The 22,222-nt window shown below is 44.2% G+C and overlaps 1 protein-coding gene across 1 annotated transcript in view; it reads left to right on the top strand.

Annotated features, from left to right (window-relative positions):
- Nucleotides 1–4,163, top strand: part of sdhc (succinate dehydrogenase complex, subunit C, integral membrane protein) — a 49,566-nt gene extending 45,403 nt beyond the window's left edge. The window contains exons 5-6 of the mRNA XM_084327238.1: nucleotides 1,209–1,387; nucleotides 2,408–4,163. Of these exons, the coding sequence (XP_084183364.1) occupies nucleotides 1,209–1,387; nucleotides 2,408–2,512 (284 nt within the window). The 3' untranslated portion in view covers nucleotides 2,513–4,163. The remainder of the gene's footprint in view (nucleotides 1–1,208; nucleotides 1,388–2,407) is intronic.
- Nucleotides 4,164–22,222: the final 18,059 nt, after the last annotated feature.

Genomic DNA, 22,222 nt, shown 5'->3' with positions numbered 1-22,222 from the left:
TGGGGAGTGGGTGCTACAGTGTGTTTGTTTAAAGTGGGTGTGTGCTATAAAGTGTGTGGAGTGGGTGCTACAGTGTGTTTGTTTAAAGTGAGTGTGTGCGTGTGTATGTGTGTGCTATGTGCGTTTGGTGGTTGTTGTTGTGTAGTGTTCATTCATTGTTTGTTTAGCAGCCTGATGGCCTTGGGATAGAAGCTACTTCTGAGTCTTTCTGTGCTCGCCTTGAGACTCCTGTATCGCTTGCCTGACCGCAGCAGTTCGAAGAGGCAGTTGTTCGGGTGACAGATAATCAGGGTCCCCCATTTGCGAGTGCTCGCTTATGTCTTTTTTACTGTTGTGAAGCACTGTGAACTGCAACCTCTGTATGAAAAGTGCTATACAAATAAAGTTATTATTATTATTAAGTGTATGCACTGCCGCGGTGCTGCATTTTTCACTATCAGTATATTAAATTAGCCATTGTTTTCGGTCCTGGCCCGCCAATCGAAGGCTTGGGAAAAATCTGGCCCGTGGCCAGACCAAATTGCAGACCCCTGGTCTAATCCTCTCTCTCTCTCTCTCTCTCTCTCTCTCTCTCTCTCTCTCTCTCTCTCTCTCTCTCGCTCTCGCTCTCGCTCTCTCTCTCTTTTCCATTGGTCCTATGTTGAGGGGTATGATTTCTGCACGCCTTAGATTAGAGTTCATGTATTTCTCACTGAGACATAATGTTGATGCGTTCGTGAATGATTGGGGAATGCAATGTGTACTGTGGGGGAGGAGGGAACATATGCATTTGAAGGTCAAGTGGGTTTTATGTGCTGAAGGAGTTTTTGGGGTGTGTGTGGGTGTGTGTGTTGTTTTTATGAAGATGCCGTGAGGTTTTTTGTGTCTCTACTGACTGTTTTTAGTTGACATGTTTTAATAAAGAACATCAAAAGTCTCTCTCTCTCTCTCTCTCTCTCTCTCTCTCTCTCTCTCTCTCTCTCTCTCTCTCTCTCTCTCTCTCTCTCTCTCTCTCTCTCTCTCTCTCTCTCTCTCTCTCTCTCTCTCTCTCTCTCTCTCTCTCTCTCTCTCTCTCTCTCTCTCTCTCTCTCTCTCTCTCTCTCTCTCTCTCTCTCTCTCTCTCTCTCTCTCCACCTGCCCTCACCTCTTTATGTTCTCCTGACTCTCTCTCTCTCTCTACACCTGCCCTCACCTCTTTATGTTCTCCTGACTCTCTCTCTCTCTCTCAGCTATCTCAGTCTTTGCCCTGGCAGCCCTGGTGCTACCCGGCAGCTACCCCTACTACCTGGACCTGATCCACTCCCTGACCATCGGCCCCTATGTCATCGGCCCCTATCTCACCGGCCTGGCTAAGTTCGGCATCGCCTTCCCTGTGTCCTTTCACACCTACAACGGCATCCGCCATTTGGTAAGTAAGGCCGTGGCGTCGGAAGGTTAAGAGCTTGTGTGTTGATCTGGTGATCAGCTTTCTTCTTCACAGATAATTCCTTAGTCTCTTTTTCCTGTGATACTCTGATGGGTTCTTTGGCCTGAGGGCCAGGTGGAACTAGCTCTCAGGTAATCACTAGCACATGTATTCATTTATATGTATGAAGACCTCGGGGCAAGCTGAACACGTTAAAGATTCCCATCGCATGTTTTTTTTGTATTTATTTATTTGTAAGATATTATTTAGGGCATTTTTGTGCTTTATTGATAGGACAGTATGAGAGGGAGAAATTGGGTGAAGAGATGGGGGAGGACATGCAACCCATGTCCTGGGCCCGATTCGAACCCAGGACGTTGCGATCACGCAGCATGCGTCTTAAAGGAACACGCCAACACTTTGGGGAAATGAGCTTACCGTCTTCTCCAGAGAGAGACAAGAAGATAGATACCAGTTTCCTCTCTGTGCGTTCAGTAGAAAGCTATCTGGCTGCACGTTAGCCTAGCTTAGCACAATGAATGGAAGCGGACAGTGCCGGTTAGCCTAGGCATTGTCCAACTAACACCTCTCCCGAAGGCTAACCGGCACTGTCCGCTTCCATTCATTGTGCTAAGCTAGGCTAACGTGCACCCAGATAGCTTTCTACTGAACACAGAGAGGAAACTGGTATCTATCTTCTTGTCTCTCTCTGGAGAAGACGGTAAGCTAATTTCCCAAAATGTTGGCGTGTTCCTTTAACATGGTGTGCCACCAGGGCTCCTGACATGTTTTTTTTAACACTAAAATGTTGTATAAAACAAAGCATCAGTATAACATGAAAGAATGAAATATGAATATAATGATCCTTTAATGTCCCGCAGGTTTTTTTCCATCCATAAATATATTCAAAAGTGCAGCTTCTCTTATTAGCCTTTGTGCCCTAGAAAACTATTTAAAGAAAGATGAATACGCGTTATTCCCCTTTCTTCATGCTCTCTTGTTTTCTTCCCCTTTTCCAACCAGTTTTGGGACATGGGCAAAGGCTTCAAGATACCAGAGGTTTACCGCACCGGCTACACTGTCATCATTCTGTCCATAATCACCTCCATCGCCCTGGCTTTAATGTAAGGGGAAGAGGAGGAGGAAGAGGGGGAGCGCTGGACCAGAGGGGAGCGTTGGAGTTGTTTTGTTTATGTTCTGGCCCACATGGGGCCCCAAGTCGCGTGAATATTAAAGGCAACCAACTTGTGTTCGGCTTTTCTCTGATTGGCCCCGCCCCCACGCGCAGGCAAGCGCAGCCGTCCCACGTCCCAAATGAAATCCAAAGAGCAAGCGCGGCAGCGCGGGCAACCAACTTTGTGTAGTGTTGGGCTGCTGTTCCAACGCACTTGTGTTGGGCTGCGGTAGCAGTGGAGCGCTGCTGACTGATTATTATGTTTCGTGTTTTTAACAACCAACGGTAGATTCACTCGTCACTGTACATGTATAAACAAAGCCCATACAGTTATGAAATAATAAACACTGTTGTGTTGGGCTGCGGTAGCAGTGGAGCGCTGCTGACTGATTATTATGTTTCGTGTTTTTAACAACCAACGGTAGATTCACTCGTCACTGTACATGTATAAACAAAGCCCATACAGTTATGAAATAATAAACACTGTTGTGTTGGGCTGCGGTAGCAGTGGAGCGCTGCTGACTGATTATTATGTTTCGCGTTTTTAACAACCAACGGTAGATTCACTCGTCACTGTACATGTATAAACAAAGCCCATACAGTTATGAAATAATAAACACTGTTGTGTTGGGCTGCGGTAGCAGTGGAGCGCTGCTGACTGATTATTATGTTTCGCGTTTTTAACAACCAACGGTAGATTCACTCGTCACTGTACATGTATAAACAAAGCCCATACAGTTATGAAATAATAAACACTGTTGTGTTGGGCTGCGGTAGCAGTGGAGCGCTGCTGACTGATTATTATGTTTCGCGTTTTTAACAACCAACGGTAGATTCACTCGTCACTGTACATGTATAAACAAAGCCCATACAGTTATGAAATAATAAACACTGTTAGGACTCGCAATAATAAACACTGTTACGACTATCTGACTCTTAATAATAAACACTAGTGTTAGGACTATCTGACTCTTACTAATAAACACTGTGTTAGGACTATAAACACTGTTAGGACTATCTGACTCTTAATAATAAACACTGTTACAGTGTTAGGACTATCTCGAGTCACGCGTCACTACTGTAACTAGAAACTCTGGGTGTCACTGTACATCAGTAACGTTATTTCGCGTTTTTAACGTCAGCGGGGCGATGCGGTGGTTTGTCGCCGGCTTCCGTGCACCGCCGCCGGCTCTACTCGGTCCAGCTCCAGCAGCAGCGGCCGTTCCTCCGTTGTAGAACGAAGCCCTTCAATGACAGAGCTCTCATATTTTGCGAATGCATAAACTATGTCGCAAATATGAGAGCTCTGTCATTGAAGTGGGTGGTGGCAGCTTACTAACAGTAGCGATTTTTATTGTTTTGTCATGACCAAACATAATCCCAACATAGATAGGAGGTGTACTGTATGTCAAATGTCGGTCATGTGGTGGAAGTGTTTAGTACAGTCACACAACAGAACACCGCTGGTTCGACCAGCGCTTTTGCCGCGTCTCTCTTTGCGCGAGGGCGTGTGCTAGTGGATTGATTGATTGGCCGTGTGGCCAATCAGAGAAACGCTGAACGAAAAGCTGAACACAAGTTGGTTGCCTTTAATATTCACGCCCCCAAGTCAGCAAAGTAATAAATAGATAAATAAATATATTATGTTGTACACAAAGCAACGTGTTGTCTGGTCTGTTTCTGGGAGGAGGGGGGTGAATGGATGAAAACACAAGTGTCATTACAGACATGTGCTAAATGGATGAAGTTATGAAAACAAGTCATTACAGACATGTGCTAAATGGATGAAGTTATGAAAACAAGTCATAACAGACATGTGCTAAATGGATGAAGTGATAAAGTGTCATTACAGATGTGCTAAATGGATGAAGTTATGAAAACAAGTCATTACAGACATGTGCTAAATGGATGAAGGGATGAAAACACAAGTGTCATTACAGATGTGCTAAATGAATGAAGTTATGAAAACAAGTCATTACATGTGTTAAATGGATGAAGTTATGAAAACAAGTCATTACAGACATGTGCTAAATGGATGAAGTTATGAAAACAAGTCATTACATACATGTGCTAAATGGATGAAGTGTCATTACAGACATGTGCTAAATGGATGAAGTGATAAACAAGTCATTACAGACATGTGCTAAATGGATGAAGTTATGAAAACAAGTCATTACAGACATGTGCTAAATGGATGAAGTTATGAAAACAAGTCATTACATACATGTGCTAAATGGATGAAGTTATGAAAACAAGTCATTACAGACATGTGCTAAATGGATGAAGTTATGAAAACAAGTCATTACAGACATGTGCTAAATGGATGAAGTTATGAAAACAAGTCATTACAGACACGTGCTAAATGGATGAAGTTATGAAAACAAGTCATTACAGACATGTGCTAAATGGATGAAGTTATGAAAACAAGTCATTACAGACATGTGCTAAATGGATGAAGTTATGAAAACAAGTCATTACAGACACGTGCTAAATGGATGAAGTGATGACAACAAGTCATTACAGACACGTGCTAAATGGATGAAATTATCAAGTGTCATAACATACATGTGCTAAATGGATGAAGTTATGAAAACAAGTCATTACATGTGTTAAATGGATGAAGTTATGAAAACAAGTCATTACACGTGTTAAATGGATGAAGTTGTGAAAACAAGTCATTACAGACATGTGCTAAATGGATGAAGTTATGAGAACAAGTCATTACATACATGTGCTAAATGGATGAAGTTATGACAACAAGTAATTACAGACATGTGCTAAATGGATGAAGTGATAAACAAGTCATTACAGATGTGTTAAATGGATGAAGTGATGACAACAAGTCATTACAGACGCTTCTTCTTCTTTCGTGTAACGTCAGAGGTCCAACTCCGTATCTTGTAGCCATGCCCTTAACTCTGGTCCCACATCGGGCGGCTATGTGGCGTAGTGGGCAAGGCGCTCGCCACGAATACTGGAGACGCTGAGCTCGCCTGTTCGAGCCCAGCGCTCCACATTTGCTTTCAGTTTAGCTGGTCGTTCATACTAATACACATTGGCCGTATTAGGGGGTGGGAAACTGATGGGTGGAGATCGGGCGTTGTGGACAGCGACTCCTACAGGTCGGTTGGTGCGCCTGCGCAGTAGAATCAGGAAGTGTCGGGGGCAGCGTGAGCCTCCCACGCGTTACTCCTCACCACTGAGATCGAGCTGCGCAGGTGAAAAGATGCGACTGCTGTTACCTCAAGTACCGGAGGGGACTTGTGCTATGTATGACTTAGTCCACATTGCAGCCGGCTTGTGGGAGGCAAGAAACAGCGTCCGTGACAGGGGAGGGTTGAATTGGATGATACGAAATTGGGATGGGAGAAAAATATAGAAAATGGGAGAAAAAGTGGATAAAAAAAAAACTCTGGTCCCACATCAAAGAGGCTGGCTTCCGAGGGTGGTTTGTATAGGGGGCAGATGGTCAGGATGTGGTCAACAGTCTGCTCAGGGTCTCCACACTCACATGCAGCGCTGTCTGCCAGGCCCCACTTCTTTAATGATGCTTTAAAGCGACCAACCCCAGATCTTAAACGGTTCAGCAGAACCCATTGCCGACGTGGAAGATCGTCTCCTGTGGCGCCATCTCCTGGATCCCAGATGTGGTGGTGGATACGGGTTGGCCCAGCGCTCTCCCACTCTCTCTTCCAGGCTGCCGCCAGCCATCCATTTCTGGATAGGTCCTCAGTGGTGGAACGGAGCATCTCTTGTGCCACCTTGTTGTAGGGGTGGCGGGACTTGAGTCTGCTCATAGGTGCTGTTGTTGTTGTGGTGTTGTGTAGGATGTGCCAGTCATGCTTCACTGCCTTCCTTGCTAGGGCGAGAGTGGCAGCCTCTCGTCGTAGGCCAGCTGGTGCGATTCCTGCAAGGACTGGCAGCAGGAAGACGGGTGTAGCCTTCAGGCATCCAGTGATGATCCGGAGGGCGTTGTTAGTAGCCGCATCAACCTTTTTAACGTGTGGGCTTCTGCTCCAGACTGGGGCACAGTACTCTGCTGCCGAGAAGACCAGGGCTTGGGTGGATATCCGAAGGGTCTTGGCAGTGGCTCCCCAGGTTGTACCTGCGAGGCGTCGGATCAGCGCAACCCTTGATGTTGTCTTTGCCCTGACATCTTCGAGGTGTTGTTTGAAGGACAGTGTCCGATCCAGACGCACGACAAGGTATTTAGGGGCTTGCTGGGACTCCAGACGCTTGTGGTCAGCATATACCTCCAGTTCCCTCTTGGCATCTCTGTTGCAGAGATGGTATGCTGCTGAAACGGTCTTGCTGGTGCTGAGCTGTAGGCGCCACTTTTGTAGATAGGCTACTAGGATGTCCATGTCTTGGTTAAGACCGTCCTCCAGTGCCTTCCATGGATGAAATGGATGAAGTTATGAAAACAAGTCATTACACACACGTGCTAAATGGATAAAGTTATGAAAACAAGTCATTACAGACATGTGTTAAATGGATAAAGTTATGAAAACAAGTCATTACAGACACGTGTTAAATGGATAAAGTTATGAAAACAAGTCATTACAGATATGTGCTAAATGGATGAAGTGATAAACAAGTCATTACAGACATGTGTTAAATGGATGAAGTTGTGAAAACAAGTCATTACAGACACGTGCTAAATGGATAAAGTTATGAAAACAAGTCATTACAGACATGTGCTAAATGGATGAAGTGATAAACAAGTCATTACAGATATGTGCTAAATGGATGAAGTGATAAACAAGTCATTACAGACACGTGCTAAATGGATGAAGTGATGACAACAAGTCATTACAGACATGTGTTAAATGGATGAAGTGATAAACAAGTCATTACAGATATGTGTTAAATGGATGAAGTGATGACAACAAGTCATTACAGACATGTGTTAAATGGATGAAGTTATGAGAACAAGTCATTACAGACACGTGCTAAATGGATGAAGTGATGACAACAAGTCATTACAGACATGTGTTAAATGGATAAAGTTATGAAAACAAGTCATTACAGACATGTGTTAAATGGATGAAGTGATAAACAAGTCATTACAGACACGTGCTAAATGGATGAAGTGATGACAACAAGTCATTACAGACATGTGTTAAATGGATGAAGTGATAAACAAGTCATTACAGATATGTGTTAAATGGATGAAGTGATGACAACAAGTCATTACAGACATGTGTTAAATGGATGAAGTTATGAGAACAAGTCATTACAGACACGTGCTAAATGGATGAAGTGATGACAACAAGTCATTACAGATATGTGCTAAATGGATGAAGTGATGAAAACAAGTCATTACAGATATGTGCTAAATGGATGAAGTGATAAACAAGTCATTACACACACATGCTAAATTGATGAAGTTATGAAAACAAGTCATTACAGACACGTGCTAAATGGATGAAGTGATAAACAAGTCATTACAGACATGTGCTAAATGGATAAAGTTATGAAAACAAGTCATTACAGACATGTGTTAAATGGATAAAGTTATGAAAACAAGTCATTACAGACATGTGCTAAATGGATGAAGTGATAAACAAGTCATTACAGACACGTGCTAAATGGATGAAGTGATGACAACAAGTCATTACAGACATGTGCTAAATGGATGAAGTTATGACAACAAGTCATTACAGACATGTGCTAAATGGATGAAGTGATAAACAAGTCATTACAGACATGTGCTAAATGGATGAAGTGATAAACAAGTCATTACAGACATGTGCTAAATGGATGAAGTGATAAACAAGTCATTACAGACATGTGTTAAATGGATGAAGTGATAAACAAGTCATTACAGACATGTGTTAAATGGATGAAGTGATGACAACAAGTCATTACAGACACGTGTTAAATGGATGAAGTGATAAACAAGTCATTACAGACATGTGCTAAATGGATGAAGTGATAAACAAGTCATTACAGACATGTGTTAAATGGATGAAGTGATAAACAAGTCATTACAGACATGTGTTAAATGGATGAAGTGATAAACAAGTCATTACAGACACGTGTTAAATGGATGAAGTGATAAACAAGTCATTACAGACACGTGTTAAATGGATGAAGTGATAAACAAGTCATTACAGACATGTGTTAAATGGATGAAGTGATAAACAAGTCATTACAGACATGTGTTAAATGGATGAAGTGATAAACAAGTCATTACAGACACGTGTTAAATGGATGAAGTGATAAACAAGTCATTACAGACATGTGTTAAATGGATGAAGTGATAAACAAGTCATTACAGACATGTGTTAAATGGATAAAGTGATAAACAAGTCATTACAGACATGTGTTAAATGGATAAAGTGATAAACAAGTCATTACAGACACGTGTTAAATGGATGAAGTGATAAACAAGTCATTACAGACATGTGTTAAATGGATGAAGTGATAAACAAGTCATTACAGACATGTGTTAAATGGATGAAGTGATAAACAAGTCATTACAGACACGTGTTAAATGGATGAAGTGATGACAACAAGTCATTACAGACATGTGTTAAATGGATGAAGTGATAAACAAGTCATTACAGACATGTGTTAAATGGATGAAGTGATAAACAAGTCATTACAGACATGTGTTAAATGGATGAAGTTATGAAATCAAGTCATTACAGACATGTGCTAAATGGATAAAGTGATAAACAAGTCATTACAGACACGTGTTAAATGGATGAAGTGATAAACAAGTCATTACAGACACGTGCTAAATGGATGAAGTGATGACAACAAGTCATTACAGACATGTGTTAAATGGATGAAGTGATAAACAAGTCATTACAGACATGTGTTAAATGGATGAAGTGATGACAACAAGTCATTACAGACATGTGTTAAATGGATAAAGTGATAAACAAGTCATTACAGACATGTGTTAAATGGATGAAGTGATGACAACAAGTCATTACAGACATGTGTTAAATGGATGAAGTGATAAACAAGTCATTACAGACATGTGTTAAATGGATGAAGTGATGACAACAAGTCATTACAGACATGTGTTAAATGGATGAAGTGATAAACAAGTCATTACAGACATGTGCTAAATGGATGAAGTGATGACAACAAGTCATTACAGACATGTGTTAAATGGATGAAGTGATAAACAAGTCATTACAGACATGTGTTAAATGGATGAAGTGATAAACAAGTCATTACAGACATGTGTTAAATGGATGAAGTTATGAAATCAAGTCATTACAGACATGTGCTAAATGGATAAAGTGATAAACAAGTCATTACAGACACGTGTTAAATGGATGAAGTGATAAACAAGTCATTACAGACATGTGTTAAATGGATGAAGTGATAAACAAGTCATTACAGACATGTGTTAAATGGATGAAGTGATAAACAAGTCATTACAGACACGTGTTAAATGGATGAAGTGATGACAACAAGTCATTACAGACATGTGCTAAATGGATGAAGTGATAAACAAGTCATTACAGACATGTGTTAAATGGATGAAGTGATAAACAAGTCATTACAGACACGTGCTAAATGGATGAAGTGATGACAACAAGTCATTACAGACATGTGCTAAATGGATGAAGTGATGACAACAAGTCATTACAGACATGTGCTAAATGGATGAAGTGATAAACAAGTCATTACAGACACATGCTAAATGGATGAAGTGATGACAACAAGTCATTACAGACATGTGCTAAATGGATGAAGTGATAAACAAGTCATTACAGACATGTGTTAAATGGATGAAGTGATAAACAAGTCATTACAGACATGTGTTAAATGGATGAAGTGATGACAACAAGTCATTACAGACATGTGTTAAATGGATGAAGTGATAAACAAGTCATTACAGACATGTGCTAAATGGATGAAGTGATAAACAAGTCATTACAGACACGTGTTAAATGGATGAAGTGATGACAACAAGTCATTACAGACACGTGCTAAATGGATGAAGTGATAAACAAGTCATTACAGACACGTGCTAAATGGATGAAGTGATAAACAAGTCATTACAGACATGTGTTAAATGGATGAAGTGATAAACAAGTCATTACAGACATGTGTTAAATGGATGAAGTGATAAACAAGTCATTACAGACATGTGTTAAATGGATGAAGTGATAAACAAGTCATTACAGACACGTGTTAAATGGATGAAGTGATGAACAAGTCATTACAGACACGTGCTAAATGGATGAAGTGATAAACAAGTCATTACAGACACGTGCTAAATGGATGAAGTGATGACAACAAGTCATTACAGACACGTGCTAAATGGATGAAGTGATAAACAAGTCATTACAGACATGTGCTAAATGGATGAAGTGATAAACAAGTCATTACAGACATGTGTTAAATGGATGAAGTGATAAACAAGTCATTACAGACACGTGCTAAATGGATGAAGTGATGACAACAAGTCATTACAGACATGTGTTAAATGGATGAAGTGATAAACAAGTCATTACAGACATGTGTTAAATGGATGAAGTGATGACAACAAGTCATTACAGACATGTGCTAAATGGATGAAGTGATGACAACAAGTCATTACAGACACGTGCTAAATGGATGAAGTGATGACAACAAGTCATTACAGACACGTGCTAAATGGATGAAGTGATGACAACAAGTCATTACAGACACGTGCTAAATGGATGAAGTGATGACAACAAGTCATTACAGACACGTGCTAAATGGATGAAGTGATGACAACAAGTCATTACAGACACCACGTAATGTGTCTTTCCCCACCATTGATCCCCAGTGTGCACAGCATCCGTGGCCAGAGCGTGTCATACATCCCTCTCCTCATGTAGTACTGTGTGCCCTTATCGTGCAGTGAAGCCAAATGCATAAATCACTTTTGTTTGCCCTCAGAGCAAAGTCACTGCCAGCCCCACCAGCGGGCAGGTGTGTGTGCAGGTGGCTGGAGGCGATGTTGACCGACTGTTTTACAGCGTGGGGCTGTATCGTTCATATTTCACCTCTCCGGTCTACACCTACCTGGCTGTGTCAAATATATTTTTAAACCCAGGAAGAGGAGGAGGGGGGCTCTCCACTCTGGCAGCTAGCCTCAGGCCTGGCCCCCCCACTGAGCCGCACAGGAGCGCCGCGCTCTGCACCTGAGCAGCCTTTGTACTGCAGTGGCGTGAGTTTAGAAGCAGGCCATGATGTAATGTCAGTTAGCTCCCAGGTAACAAACAAGCGTATCACAGGGGGAGGAAAAAACACTAGTGGAAAAAGAAAAAAGCTGCACACCATCGGTTTGATTCGACGTTAACCCTTTCACTACCACACTACAGAAGGTTAACCCTTTCACTACCACACTACAGAAAAAGGTTAACCGTCTGTAGTGTGGTAGTGAAAGGGTTAACCTTCTGTAGTGTGGTTGTGAAAGGGTTAACCCTTTGTCGTATGGCAGTGAAAGGGTTAACCTTCTGTATTGTCACAGTCACAGTGAAAGGGTTAACCATTTGGTAGTGAAAGGGTTAAGTAACCGTCACGCTATAGACTATTCATGCTGGTTGGTGGAAGGGAATATTTAGATTTGCCTATTGAATACATTTTGTGCTCAGTCAGAGCTTGTGCTCATATCATATCATTTAAAATAAGATAACTGAGTCTCTGCCCAAATGATAACACTAATAATTGCTGTGAGCCAATTCAGTCATTGATATCTTACATTTCTTTGTAGTTTTGCCCATGCTACTTATTTTATTGAGGGCCACAGCATACGTCATAATGTGCGAAGATCTAAACCCCTGGTGAAATATTGTCCATGATGTTTGTCATTAGAGAAAAAACCACGAGGGAAACGAGGTCATCATAGGAATTATTCACAGAGAAAAGTGAAATCACCCGACTTATCGTCAATTTGTCATATAATTACAGTCATTTTCCAAGAGGTAACATTGGAATATGATATTCTAATGAGATAAACTGCGTTAATAACTAATGAAAGGCGGGGAGAGCTCTCGCCATCTTAATGAGCACATAGAGGGACTAATGATGATGCGGCTACAGCACCCCCTGCCGGTCGACCAATTAACAGCAACAATCAAGCTCTGGTCCTGATGCTGCATGATGCCGAGGATGCTACGCGGGGTTGGGAGGAGGGAGGGGGATATAAACCCGCTTTTCATCGAAAATTGTGGCTCAGTCTCTGTGGCGCAATGGAATAGCGCGCTGGACTTCTAATCCAGAGGCTCCGGGTTCGAGTCCCGGCAGAGATGGCAATCGCATGGGTGCGGCTTTTTAGAATAGAATAAATACATCACCAAATAGGAAATACCATCGGTTGTTTATCTATAGACTTTTGTGACTGGGATATGTCTTAAGGTCTGGTCAGATATATATATAGATATATATATATTTAGATAGATAGATAGATAGATAGATAGATCGATAGATAGATGGATGGATGGATGGAATCATGGATGGATGGATGGATGGATGGAGGTGGATAGATGATAGATGGATAGATAGATAGTAAAATAAAATAAAATGAACTGTCAGCATTTTCAACTCCGTTTTCAACATGATCCCTTTACAAATCATAATCTCTGACGTTTTAGACCACAATAGAGTGATTTACAAAAGGGCTAATGCAGAGCAACCATGTGCTATTATCCCTATAATTACACGCATGATTTGTAAAATCATGAATGAATGCAAAAAGTGCACGATTTTCAAATGTAAATATAGAGGCATCGGTTGTCATATAGGCTGTAAAGCCGATCCTGTTAACCTTGGTCTCAAAATGCACACCAATGACAATTACAGCAGGTTGTCGTATGACGCTGTCACGTCGGGAAAGCCAACATACACGCACGCACATCGTGCTATTTACAACTCGCGGACACGTTTTCAGCACCTGGAGCTGTCCACTCACTCCTCACTTAATTAATAAGACAACGTGGCTTTTTCAAATGCAGCATCCACACACATGTTTTATCCGAGTCCCCTTCTCCCAGTCCCACAACAACTGTTTAACAACGCCAGATGCTGCATTCGTGTCTGTTCTCGTGTTGTTTAGAGGGGAGGAGAAGAGCCTTGAATGGGGTGAAGAAGCAGCTGCTTGCTCGGAGATCCCGTCTCCCTCCCGGTTCCCCATTGATTTTCTTGTCCGCCTCCCCGTCTTCAGATTGTCGCCGTCGGTGATTGTGCTTTCTTGCCGGTGCCGCCACCATGTTTAACCCCATGCCCCCCCCCCCCCCCCCCCCCACACACACACGCACACACACACACTCACGGCACGCACACACACACGCACACACACAACCTAATCCGCCAGCAAAACTAATCCTTAATCCCCTAGCAAACCCCCCCCCCCCCCCCAACACCCACTAGTGAAGTCTACCAGCTAGGCCTGGCCACGCCTCGCGCTGTCTGCCACCCTGGCTCCGTCCGAACACATCAAAACATAATAAGTTAAGGAGGGGAAAAGTAATAAGGCACAACAAATTCATTTGGCCAAGTGCCAATTAAAATATTTACAAATTGCTAATTATTATAGACATATAGGGTATCAATATAGACCTAGTCAGAGCCTATATGTCAATACCGATTTAACATTCTAAACAATCACAGTGTGGTGTTGCCGTTTCTATCTCTTATGTTTAAAAAAAAATCACAATATCTTTTCTATCTTCCTCGCGTCGCTCTCGGCTCTGGCCCTGTTATCCCAATGGTGCGGCGTGCGGGCCAAATCGTGTTAAAATCCCTCCCCTCCCCCTCCGCCCCACACTACCCCTCCCTCCCCTCCCTCTCGTCTTTCAGACAGACTGTTTTTGCTGCAGTGAACGGTAGCCGTGGAGAGAGAGATCGAGAGAGAGAGAGAGAGAGAGAGAGAGAGAGAGAGAGAGAGAGAGAGAGAGAGAGAGAGAGAGAGAGAGGGAAAAGGCAAGAAAAACAAGGGGAAGGCAGTATACAAAAAAAAGTCGATCAAAGCAGATTGAGAGGAACCCACGGACCAGCGACGGCAGCGCTCAAGGGGGACCTTTATTCGGGACCAACGCCGACTGATTTCCCCGCAAGAAAAGCACTTCGGAGGCAGAATATAACGGTCGGTGTGGTGTGTGTTACCCTTCCTTCCTATAGTGAATATTATTATTGTTGTTAGCGGCCGCCCTACAGGCGCACAGTACTGGAGACACCTGTCAGGTTATTATTATGATGGCTACTTGTCCTGGAATGTATCTGCGCGCACACTGGATGTAATCCGCGATGATAAACCCGGAATAGAGCCTAGTCTACGCGTTCTATAATTTACTCCGAATATGCGTTTTGTGTTATTGGTCGTATACATTGTGCGCCTCTGACCCCCCTCCCCACTACTATTGGCCGTGCTCAGCAATAGCGTGACAACTGCGCGCTCTCGGTGCAGCTCTCTCAGCGTTTAGAAGAAGAAGTATCTCTAGATCTCATCTCTCGGCCGGGATATTTCTCCCAGAGTGAGAGAGGAAGGTGTCCAGATCTCATCTCTGAGCCGGGATATTTCTCCCAGAGTGAGAGAGGAAGGTGTCTAGATCTCATCTCTGAGCCGGGATATTTCTCCCAGAGTGAGAGAGGAAGGTGTCTAGATCTCATCTCTGAGCCGGGATATTTCTCCCAGAGTGAGAGAGGAAGGTGTCTAGATCTCATCTCTGAGCCGGGATATTTCTCCCAGAGTGAGAGAGGAAGGTGTATTATTATAGGGGAAGCATGCGACCTCAGAAACCTTATCATCGCTCCCTTCCCGTCGCAGCGACGCAGGTGCCACTAGCTGCCTACTACTATCCTAGAAGAACACGCATCTCATTTGACGGCCGGGATACATACTCGGGTTATGCCTCCTATAGTGACGTTATAACCGGGTTTGTTTTCATTCCCAGCCATCACTCAACGGGAACAATAAACACAGCCCCCATGCCCCCCAGCCTCCACCCCTATACATCCCCGCCCTATTCGCCCGCCCGTCCCGCGGGCCACCTCTCTATAGCCACGGCTCTCACTCCACTCTCAGCGGCGACAAAGAGGGAGCGTTTCTCGGATGAAAGTGAACTATATAGGCTCGGCGTGGAGCAATTTTGGAGGATGCATAATGTTCGCGTGTGCGAAACCTTAAGCGAGTATTATAAGTGCGCGCTCGTCTGTGGCACACCGGGCTTCGGTCCCGTGAAACGGCGCACGGTTCATTCTCAGCGGGCGACAGGTGCATCTCGCTGCTGCGTGTTCGGCCCCATGTGTTCTTTATAATCACCATGAGTTGTTTGTTATGGGCCCTCGCAAACAACACTTTTCCAAAAATCCCCACTCTTCACATCTTGTTAAAGTAGATTTAGAATAAATTCGCTATAGTGACCCTCCCCCCTCCACCGTTTGCCTCGGCTCGACCACTGCGTCACCCCCCTAGTACGGTATGGCGATGACAGGAGCATGATCGATGAAAACCCACGGAGCATGCAGGCTATAGTAATGGTGGACCAACCGTTTATTCAGTATAGCATGCGACCAATCACAGAGGGAGCCAATTGATCGTCAATGGCCTCAGCTGTTCCCTCGAGGGTCCCTCCTGATATTCATGATCTGGCTTGTTTATATCTGTTCCCTGATGCAGGCGACCTGGCTTGTTTATATCTGTTCCCTGATGCAGGCGACCGGCTTGTTTATATCTGTTCCCTGCAGGCGACCGGCTTGTTTATATCTGTTCCCTGATGCAGGCGACCGGCTTGTTTATATCTGTTCCCTGATGCAGGCGACCGGCTTGTTTATATCTGTTCCCTGATGCAGGCGACCGGCTTGTTTATATCTGTTCCCTGCAGGCGACCGGCTTGTTTATATCTGTTCCCTGATGCAGGCGACCGGCTTGTTTATATCTGTTCCCTGCAGGAGACCGGCTTGTTTATATCTGTTCCCTGCAGGCGACCGGCTTGTTTATATCTGTTCCCTGATGCAGGCGACCGGCTTGTTTATATCTGTTCCCTGCAGGCGACCGGCTTGTTTATATCTGTTCCCTGATGCAGGCGACCGGCTTGTTTATATCTGTTCCCTGCAGGAGACCGGCTTGTTTATATCTGTTCCCTGCAGGCGACCTGGCTTGTTTATATCTGTTCCCTGATGCAGGCGACCGGCTTGTTTATATCTGTTCCCTGATGCAGGCGACCGGCTTGTTTATATCTGTTCCCTGATGCAGGCGACCGGCTTGTTTATATCTGTTCCCTGATGCAGGCGACCGGCTTGTTTATATCTGTTCCCTGATGCAGGCGACCGGCTTGTTTATATCTGTTCCCTGATGCAGGCGACCGGCTTGTTTATATCTGTTCCCTGCAGGCGACCGGCTTGTTTATATCTGTTCCCTGCAGGCGACCGGCTTGTTTATATCTGTTCCCTGCAGGCGACCGGCTTGTTTATATCTGTTCCCTGCAGGCGACCGGCTTGTTTATATCTGTTCCCTGCAGGCGACCGGCTTGTTTATATCTGTTCCCTGCAGGAGACCGGCTTGTTTATATCTGTTCCCTGCAGGCGACCGGCTTGTTTATATCTGTTCCCTGCAGGCGACCGGCTTGTTTATATCTGTTCCCTGCAGGCGACCGGCTTGTTTATATCTGTTCCCTGCAGGCGACCGGCTTGTTTATATCTGTTCCCTGATGCAGGCGACCGGCTTGTTTATATCTGTTCCCTGCAGGCGACCGGCTTGTTTATATCTGTTCCCTGCAGGCGACCGGCTTGTTTATATCTGTTCCCTGCAGGCGACCGGCTTGTTTATATCTGTTCCCTGATGCAGGCGACCGGCTTGTTTATATCTGTTCCCTGATGCAGGCGACCGGCTTGTTTATATCTGTTCCCTGCAGGCGACCGGCTTGTTTATATCTGTTCCCTGATGCAGGCGACCGGCTTGTTTATATCTGTTCCCTGCAGGCGACCTGGCTTGTTTATATCTGTTCCCTGCAGGCGACCGGCTTGTTTATATCTGTTCCCTGATGCAGGCGACCGGCTTGTTTATATCTGTTCCCTGATGCAGGCGACCGGCTTGTTTATATCTGTTCCCTGATGCAGGCGACCGGCTTGTTTATATCTGTTCCCTGATGCAGGCGACCGGCTTGTTTATATCTGTTCCCTGCAGGCGACCGGCTTGTTTATATCTGTTCCCTGATGCAGGCGACCTGGCTTGTTTATATCTGTTCCCTGCAGGAGACCGGCTTGTTTATATCTGTTCCCTGATGCAGGCGACCGGCTTGTTTATATCTGTTCCCTGATGCAGGCGACCGGCTTGTTTATATCTGTTCCCTGCAGGCGACCGGCTTGTTTATATCTGTTCCCTGATGCAGGCGACCGGCTTGTTTATATCTGTTCCCTGCAGGAGACCGGCTTGTTTATATCTGTTCCCTGCAGGCGACCGGCTTGTTTATATCTGTTCCCTGCAGGAGACCCGGCTTGTTTATATCTGTTCCCTGCAGGCGACCGGCTTGTTTATATCTGTTCCCTGCAGGCGACCGGCTTGTTTATATCTGTTCCCTGCAGGTGACCGGCTTGTTTATATCTGTTCCCTGCAGGCGACCGGCTTGTTTATATCTGTTCCCTGCAGGGCCCTGTTTCTTGTACGTGGTTCAACTAAGTCGATCAAGATGTCATTATCCAGCTTCAGTTAACCCGATGTTTGAAGCCGGGATTTTCCTGTTTCACGAAGGTGGATTCAGTCTCGTTAACTCAAGCCAGACTTGCGACTCAGGCTAAATGCGCGCGGCCGTTTTAGGTGAAAAGCCAGCACGTATCGATGGCAGAGATCCTGATTCTCAACGGCATTGATTGATTAATTGATTTAAGACTTTATTGACAGATTGCAATACGGCTCAATCGCCTCGCCGACAAGTTAAATGCGTTATCTATAGGCTAATTCTAAGTCCCTCATTACCTCAATCAATCAGATTATATTTCTTTAAACTTGCCTGCTGGATTGAATAATCAAATGAGATCTTGCTAGCGAAAATAATTAGTTAACTGTTATACAGAATTACGATACGGCTCTCTTACCCATTGATTGATGTATAGTCAATCTTTAACTTATCTCCAATGTGGTCTAACGGGTTGTTCTTTTGACTTTCACACGGACGACCGGGGTTCGAGACCCTAGTCGTCTCCTTCTTCTTGCAATATAGGAATAATTCAATTTGGTGCACGTTGAGAGCTATATAAAGAATGACATCCTCAATGCATGTAGATTTATAATATTTTAACTTAAAACCAGGCTACTTTGGCGTGTAATCATTAATATTATATTCAAAAAAATCATTTTGGAAACACTGGGATTTGAACCCCGGTCGCTGGGTTGGCAGGCTTGAGCACTACCGCTGGGCCACTGGGCCAGATGGGATAAATTCATTGTTTATACATTAATGAACGAGAGACCCGTGTTTAGAATATCCTTTGTTTTGAATGAAGTTTATCTCTTTATCCTCATTCATTAATGTGACGTCAACGGCTCATTCAATTTCTCAAATCCGTCAAACAGCGCATCTCATCAGACATCTTAATCCCAGTTACAATTAAAATAACCACATCATGTGTACATCGCACGAGCGAGCGCCACCGTCGCCACGGTATATATAACGTGCATTATTTAGGACAAAGTGAATTTAGTATCAGCATTTTGGGTCTATTTTACATTTCAAAAGCCCCCTCTGGAAGAATGGAGCACAAAAACGTAATTCAGAATGGTATAATGCAGATCGTAGACTGTGGGAATAGTTTCAGGAAACGGGCTGTCACTTTCTTTGCGGGGGCGTGGCTCTGCGTGATCCGGCTAACTTGAACTTGAACTCTGCTTTCGACCAGGCTCAAACTTTTGGATATGTTGTCATGGTGATTTGGAAAATCCACGTACATGAAACCGGAAAGTCCGGCTAACCCAGTTATCCAGTTAAAGTTATCCGGCTAACTCAGTTATCCAGGTACAAGAAACAGGGCCCAGGTGACCGGCTTGTTTATATCTGTTCCCTGCAGGCGACCTGGCTTGTTTATATCTGTTCCCTGCAGGCGACCGGCTTGTTTATATCTGTTCCCTGCAGGTGACCGGCTTGTTTATATCTGTTCCCTGCAGGCGACCGGCTTGTTTATATCTGTTCCCTGCAGGCGACCTGGCTTGTTTATATCTGTTCCCTGCAGGCGACCGGCTTGTTTATATCTGTTCCCTGCAGGCGACCGGCTTGTTTATATCTGTTCCCTGATGCAGGCGACCGGCTTGTTTATATCTGTTCCCTGCAGGCGACGGCTTGTTTATATCTGTTCCCTGCAGGCGACCTGGCTTGTTTATATCTGTTCCCTGCAGGCGACCGGCTTGTTTATATCTGTTCCCTGCAGGCGACCTGGCTTGTTTATATCTGTTCCCTGCAGGCGACCTGGCTTGTTTATATCTGTTCCCTGCAGGCGACCGGCTTGTTTATATCTGTTCCCTGATGCAGGCGACCTGGCTTGTTTATATCTGTTCCCTGCAGGCGACCTGGCTTGTTTATATATGTTCCCTGCAGGCGACCTGGCTTGTTTATATCTGTTCCCTGCAGGCGACCGGCTTGTTTATATATGTTCCCTGCAGGAGACCGGCTTGTTTATATATGTTCCCTGATGCAGGCGACCGGCTTGTTTATATCTGTTCCCTGCAGGCGACCGGCTTGTTTATATCTGTTCCCTGCAGGAGACCGGCTTGTTTATATCTGTTCCCTGATGCAGGCGACCGGCTTGTTTATATCTGTTCCCTGCAGGAGACCTGGCTTGTTTATATCTGTTCCCTGCAGGAGACCTGGCTTGTTTATATCTGTTCCCTGCAGGCGACCTGGCTTGTTTATATCTGTTCCCTGCAGGCGACCGGCTTGTTTATATCTGTTCCCTGCAGGAGACCGGCTTGTTTATATCTGTTCCCTGCAGGCGACCTGGCTTGTTTATATCTGTTCCCTGCAGGCGACCGGCTTGTTTATATCTGTTCCCTGCAGGCGACCGGCTTGTTTATATCTGTTCCCTGCAGGGCCCTGTTTCTTGTACGTGGTTCAACTAAGTCGATCAAGATGTCATTATCCAGCTTCAGTTAACCCGATGTTTGAAGCCGGGATTTTCCTGTTTCACGAAGGTGGATTCAGTCTCGTTAACTCAAGCCAGACTTGCGACTCAGGCTAAATGCGCGCGGCCGTTTTAGGTGAAAAGCCAGCACGTATCGATGGCAGAGATCCTGATTCTCAACGGCATTGATTGATTAATTGATTTAAGACTTTATTGACAGATTGCAATACGGCTCAATCGCCTCGCCGACAAGTTAAATGCGTTATCTATAGGCTAATTCTAAGTCCCTCATTACCTCAATCAATCAGATTATATTTCTTTAAACTTGCCTGCTGGATTGAATAATCAAATGAGATCTTGCTAGCGAAAATAATTAGTTAACTGTTATACAGAATTACGATACGGCTCTCTTACCCATTGATTAATGTATAGTCAATCTTTAACTTATCTCCAATGTGGTCTAACGGGTTGTTCTTTTGACTTTCACACGGACGACCGGGGTTCGAGACCCTAGTCGTCTCCTTCTTCTTGCAATATAGGAATAATTCAATTTGGTGCACGTTGAGAGCTATATAAAGAATGACATCCTCAATGCATGTAGATTTATAATATTTTAACTTAAAACCAGGCTACTTTGGCGTGTAATCATTAATATTATATTCACAAAAAAAAGTTTTGGAAACACCGGGATTTGAGCCCCGGTCGCTGGGTTGGCAGGCTTGAGCACTACCGCTGGGCCACTGGGCCAGATGGGATAAATTCATTGTTTATACATTAATGAACGAGAGACCCGTGTTTAGAATATCCTTTGTTTTGAATGAAGTTTATCTCTTTATCCTCATTCATTAATGTGACGTCAACGGCTCATTCAATTTCTCAAATCCGTCAAACAGCGCATCTCATCAGACATCTTAATCCCAGTTACAATTAAAATAACCACATAATGTGTACATCGCACAAGCGAGCGCCACCGTCGCCACGGTATATATAACGTGCATTATTTAGGACAAAGTGAATTTAGTATCAGCATTTTGGGTCTATTTTACATTTCAAAAGCCCCCTCTGGAAGAATGGAGCACAAAAACGTAATTCAGAATGGTATAATGCAGATCGTAGACTGTGGGAATAGTTTCAGGAAACGGGCTGTCACTTTCTTTGCGGGGGCGTGGCTCTGCGTGATCCGGCTAACTTGAACTTGAACTCTGCTTTCGACCAGGCTCAAACTTTTGGATATGTTGTCATGGTGATTTGGAAAATCCACGTACATGAAACCGGAAAGTCCGGCTAACCCAGTTATCCAGTTAAAGTTATCCGGCTAACTCAGTTATCCAGGTACAAGAAACAGGGCCCAGGTGACCGGCTTGTTTATATCTGTTCCCTGCAGGCGACCGGCTTGTTTATATCTGTTCCCTGATGCAGGTGACCGGCTTGTTTATATCTGTTCCCTGCAGGCGACCGGCTTGTTTATATCTGTTCCCTGCAGGCGACCGGCTTGTTTATATCTGTTCCCTGCAGGCGACCGGCTTGTTTATATCTGTTCCCTGATGCAGGCGACCGGCTTGTTTATATCTGTTCCCTGCAGGCGACCGGCTTGTTTATATATGTTCCCTGCAGGC

This window comes from Notolepis coatsorum, assembly GCF_963971535.1.
Source record: "Notolepis coatsorum genome assembly, chromosome: 13".
In the NCBI taxonomy this organism is placed as follows: Eukaryota; Metazoa; Chordata; class Actinopteri; order Aulopiformes; family Paralepididae; genus Notolepis; species Notolepis coatsorum.
Note: the sequence above shows the minus strand (reverse complement) of the source record. Positions and strands in the feature narration are given on the sequence as shown.